The sequence below is a fragment of the Copidosoma floridanum genome, unplaced genomic scaffold (assembly GCF_036245765.1).
Source record: "Copidosoma floridanum isolate Cflo_tuat_1 unplaced genomic scaffold, Cflo_Japanese_pri ptg000011l, whole genome shotgun sequence".
In the NCBI taxonomy this organism is placed as follows: Eukaryota; Metazoa; Arthropoda; class Insecta; order Hymenoptera; family Encyrtidae; genus Copidosoma; species Copidosoma floridanum.
In genome coordinates this window covers 1,850,730-1,856,729 of record NW_028321888.1, presented here as the reverse complement: position 1 = coordinate 1,856,729, position 6,000 = coordinate 1,850,730, and the positions used below count along the sequence as shown (strand labels likewise).

Genomic DNA, 6,000 nt, shown 5'->3' with positions numbered 1-6,000 from the left:
TTTAATAGTTAATTATTTAAAAGAGTGGCCAGTAAGCGCTCCAAGTCACTGAGTGATAGGCACTTGTGTTATTTATATTACAATTTTGAATTTCCGCGTGTCTTTGGCAATGCCCCTTCACTGCTGTGCTGTCTGCTCGACGGAACATTCTCCCTAGATCGTATAGCTATATATACGATCTAGGGAAAAAGTTCCGATATTGAATCCGCCTAACCCAACGCTGATCACTGCATGAAACATTTCAGATGTTTCCTACAATTCAAAGTGAGCTATATACTGTCATTAGGGTCCCATTACAGTACTCCATTTTAGTGACACATTAGAAGAAACATAGACGTACAAAGGATAGACTGCTTATTGATAAACCCAAACTAGTGAAGTATATGTATCAGTGTTGACCCTGTTGTACATATGCATTTGTGGCTTCACTTTGATAACCATGATTTCGTTTTTTTTTTTCGTATGCTTGCCTTTACAGTTCTAATGATGTTTTCGACGAATTAGACAGAAAATAAATACGTGGCTCTATTAGTGTAACTTATCATTTTTCACTAAAAGATTGATTAGTTTCAATATGCATACGTTTTTAACTCGAGGAAATGCTATTCTAGCATATTCTTTAAGTGTATCAGCCTGCCTTACTTTTACTTGTTTCTTATCAACTGTATTTAACAATTATGAAACAAACGTTTCATTAAACACAGTTAAAATTGTTGTGTAAGTGATGCATTGGATAATTTTTTTATTTCTCCTCATTAACCTCTGTTATTTTATACGTTATTAAAAAATAATTGCTTTCGACTTTTAATACACAGGAAAATAACAGTGTATTGATGAGTAAAATATCGTATTATTACTAATCAGTATTTTGTACAGGATTTTAATTACATTAATTATCACATAGGGTAGTTGTTTTTGAAGTATTGATATGATAACCTTTATATTGTTTTATTCCAAATTTTTTTTTGTAAAATTTTGATTAGGTTTTCTTTCTTCTATGTTTTGTAGTTTTTTTATGGTTATTTTTTTTTCAAAAATGTCTATCTGTCCTCTTCAAATTATGCTCAGTATGCACTTACTGTCTGATTATGAGGGTATTGGGTTTTTTTTTATTTAATTTATTTTTTGGCGTCGTATTGAATATACATATGCCAGGAGGGTATTGGGATGTACCACATAGCGCTCACGCCATCTGCAGGCAAGCTCGCAATTACTGAATTACGGAGAGAAGGTTTTTCTTCAGACAACTAAAGTGTTGTGTACAAAGTTGATTGATTATTTATTGCGGTACTTTCAAGATAATAATTGCCTTTAGCATAAGGTACGCAAAAGTAAACGTATAATTTCGTATTAATATTTTTATTTATTAAGTTGAATCATTCATTTTTTGTTCTTTGAATATTTTTCAATTATATCTTCTGTCTTTTCACAATTGAATACTTGTTTTTTTTTGGAAATATGTAAAAACTCGAATGCTCATGTGTGCAACCTCAGTTTCTGCATGAGAAAATGCTACAAAAAACTGTTTCTCTTTGGATTGTCCATTTTTCATGACAATTAACCTGAAATTTCAAAATAAACATTAGAGAATAATAAAAAAATAATAAACAAAAATAAAAATAAGGAAAAAAAACATCGGGAGAGCTTGCGTTATTTACAAATCCTAGTTAATATCAGTGTAATGCTCCAATATATATTGTTCAACCACATGTAATTGCCATGAAAAATGAACAATCCCAAGAAAAACAAGGTTTTTTGTAGCATTTTTTCTGCACACATGAGCATTTGAAAGCATAGCCACATCCTCTTCGCTGCTTTCCTCGCTGTTTTCAACAACTTGTCTCGGAGGTTTCTCAGTTTTTCTTTTCATAACTTTTCTCGCAACTTATACATTGGGGCAACGTTTTGTGTAGAGAAGTCTTCTACATGAAACGCATACATACTAATTATAAACACTAGTGAATTCGACTTTACTCTTGTCAGTTATACGACTTCTATTTTTGCGGTAGCAACTAAGCGATTTTCTCCCGAAAGGATTGTAACACTTTGTTGGAGGAGTCATATCAACAAATAACCTTATTCTATACACGAATTGTTTTGCTATCAAGGAATCGATTCCAACTTTCTGCATATTTTTTTTTTTTTCAAAGCAGTTTATCGTTCTGGTCAAAATTCTTTTATTTATGTTTTATTCAAATTTATAAATAATGTTGCCAACTTTTTTTTTTCGACACGTTGAAATAAATATATTTTTTATACTTAATCTGTTCAATAATTTAGTAGGTTGATACTTCTCGTTGGCAAGGCCATTTCGCAATTTCAAAATAATAAAATTAATTTCTTAAGATATAAGTATAATTTATACATCTTAAAACTTACAAGAAATTATAAACATCTAATGTAAGAGTTAACAATTAATAATTAGAAAAAAAAATTTTTTTATGTTTTTAAGGCATAACAAATTTTTCAAAATATATTATTAATTTGTTGAAAAAAAAAGAAACTATAACTTATTAGGGTAATACAGAATAATAAAGATTTTATTTTTTAAATTAAGGCGTTAAGAGCGGTTTTTGTTGTTATTACGTATTTTAAACGATATTTATGAATAATTAATTATCGTATAAAATATTATTGATCGGAACAGCTTAATCATTTCCTTAAAAAAAAACACACACACACTTTAAATTAATTAATTAAATAACAAGTAGTTGTTACCACGAGGCATAAATTGTGAGGAACGTGAAAATTTTGCTGGTAATAATCATATTAGATGCTACTGTAATAAAAGTGAGTTTTTTTGTGCCTTTAGATTTGTTCTGTTATTTGTTAATTGCATGTTTTTACTGATTAAAATTTAAACCTGCAGTAATTGCACTAGATGGGCGCTGATATGATTTTTTACATTTTACAACAAAATACGCAAATCAAAATGTTTGGGCAGTTTTGTATAAGTTTTCTTTTGCCTTAAGATTTTTTCTCTCTTAATATATTAGATGTTTATAATTTCTTGTAAGTAGTGAGATGTATGAATTATACTTATATCTTAAGAACATAACTTTATTATTATGAAATTGCGAAATGGTTTTGCCAACGAGAAGTATCAACCTACTAAATTATTGAATAGATTTAGTATAAAAAATATATCTATTTGAACGTATCGAAAAAAAAAATAAAAAGTTGGCAACATTATTAATAAATTCAAATAAAACATAAATAAAAGAATTTTGACCAGATTGATGAACTGCATTAAAAAAAAAATAATATGCAGAAAGTAGGAATCGATCCCTTGATAGCAAAACAATTCGAGCGGCGGCATAAACATCGATCAACTTAGCTACCGAAACTTCGATGGTCAGAAATCTGAAAGCCAGTTATGTTCATCAATAACCTCCAGAGCTTGTCCTACAGTTCATAACAATTACGAGAAAAAATAATAAATTAAGGATTATAACCAAACTGTCATCTTTAAAAAAATAGCTGAATTTTTTTTTCAAAATAAAAAAAAAGATAAAAATAAAGAAAAAAGAGCGAGAGCAAAATTTAGTTAAATATATATAGCATATACTCGGTTGCAGTCAAAAGAGAAAAACTCGTATCGTCGCTTGCTTTGGCTCTGCGCTCAGATATATATCTATAGTCAACGTATCCACTCATCTCCTCGTACACGCATTCGGTATACTCCTTCCACGTCTCTCCAAAATGTGCGCCCATATGATCATTTCCACGCGAATCCACTCCTCTTCTCGTAGGCGCACGCTGTTTGATACAAGTACCAAGATGTGCACCCGGTTCGACGGCTGGCCGCGTCGGGGCGCTCCGATCAGTGCCAAAAAGTCGTCTCGCATCGTAGCATTGGCGTTAGCAATCTCTCTACTCATGTCTACTTGCTATATTAGTAAGATGTTGCGAACAAATCAGGATTATAATAATATACACATACTGCACGAGTTCATAAAAATCGGTAGATCATACTAAGGTAGATACTATTAATATAAGTACTTATCATATTATAATTATTATCCAGTACCTTAGGACAAACAGGACAATAATGGATTTAAAACTACCAAAACAATGTATTCAGACAGTAAAGATACGCTCGACGCCAAATCTTGCAATACGCGGAACGAGAGAGATCACCGCCTTTGCAAGGCTGTTTTTACAAAAATTTTCGCAACTGTGTAAACTGTTCTCTATTTGCTTGTTGTGGATTTGAATTGCATAGCATTTTTTTTAGTACATCAGCCAACAATAAAACATATGCTTATAAGCTAAAATTAATTTACGCAAATTGCTTCGTGTAGAAATGTGAAACAACGCCACCTGCAGGAAAAAAGATGTCAATGCTAATTAACAAGAATACACAGTATCTGATAAACAATGATAAATTACAAATGTTTATTTCAACAAACTTAAATAAGTTTTTTCAGTCCCAAGTAGCATGTTAAAAGTGAATAATACTTTTTCTTGATTTCATGAAAAAAAGTAAATTTCTAATATGAAATAGATATAATATATTAGTAAGCGTAATAAATATTACTTTTTAATGTGCTGATTTAAAAGTGCTTTACAAAATAAATTGATATTAAAGAAAAATCCGAGGAAGATACACGCCAGGTGTGGACTCTATTTTTCTTACTGAGGGGGAAGGGGGCAGTAATCGTCATGGCAGCAAAGCGGTAGAGTTACAGCTTTAAAGATCAGCAAAGTTAAGCAGCATTTGGCATGGTTCAAAAATAGATATGATGGCCACACGCAAAAAAATTTTGTGTTGAAAGAGTACACGTTACTTGGGGTAGAAACTTCCAAGTAGGTACCGAACTAATACAGCTCAACTAACCGGGCGCCATCTAGTTCAAAACGTTTTACTCATACAGCTCAAGGCAGTGTTGAACTCTATGAGTCCATGGAGGGGGTACTGTACGAGCCCAACGGGTTGGACTATTTGAGTGCAACCTCTCGAACTCCTGGCTTCAGCTCTATGTACATACATATACATATACATGTATATACATATACATGTACATATACATATACATATATATACATATACATATACAAATGGCTGAAGCCAAGAGCTCGAGAGGTTGCACTCAAATGGTCCAACCCGTTGGGCTCGTACAGTACCCCCTCCACGGACTCATAGAGTTAAACACTGCCTTGAGCTGTATGAGTACAACGTTTTGAACTAGATGGCGCCCAGTTAGTTGAGCTGTATAAGTTCGGTACCAACTTGGAAGCAGTGTTGGGTGAGGAGGATATGATTTTGCATTTTTATCACTAGGACCTATATATAGCTACAGATCCTAGTGATATAAATGCAAAAGCTGAATAGGAGGGGGGTGGAGGCCACTGATTCTCCATAAATGTGACTGGCAAACTTGTGGGAAATTCAAATATGCAATGTATTGCAAGAATCAAATACCCAGATAACTCGACACAATTACATGCACAAAAACTTAATAAACTAATCCCAAGCCATTTAACTCAATAACCCAATGGGCCAACAAGCAGCCTTATGAGTTTGAATAAATAATCAAATTTATTAATTAACAAAGCAAGCGCCCATCCCCACACATCTCAAGGCGCTAATTGGTTGCTTTAATTATTTATGATTAATAAAATAATAACGCAAGCGCCTTTCCCTATACAACCAGAGGAACTTACTGGTTGCTTTCATTATTTATTATTAATAAAATAATACCGCAAGCGCCTATCCCCACACGACCCAAAGCACTTACTGGTAGCTTTGATTATTTATGACTAGCAGCCCCCCGTCTCGGCTTTGCCCGAGACTTACTAAATAAAACACCGTAGTGTGTTGACATGTAATGTGAAACATTTTCAGTTAGAAATTTTACACATATTCCTGATACATCTGAGAACAAAAATCTTCTTATTAAAAACATATTTTTTAGGAATCCATATAGTTTATTTGGTTAAATAATTAGGTGTAAAAATTCAAAAAAATTATTATGCTGAAAAGTGCCGTGCATTCTT

At 32.4% G+C, this 6,000-nt stretch overlaps 1 protein-coding gene across 1 annotated transcript in view; it reads left to right on the top strand.

Moving 5' to 3' along the window:
• The first annotated feature begins 499 nt into the window (after positions 1-499).
• Positions 500-6,000, top strand: part of Spase22-23 (Signal peptidase complex subunit Spase22-23) — a 157,467-nt gene continuing 151,966 nt past the window's right edge. The window contains exon 1 of the mRNA XM_089590025.1: positions 500-717. Within this exon, the coding sequence (XP_089446151.1) occupies positions 575-717 (143 nt within the window). The 5' untranslated portion in view covers positions 500-574. The remainder of the gene's footprint in view (positions 718-6,000) is intronic.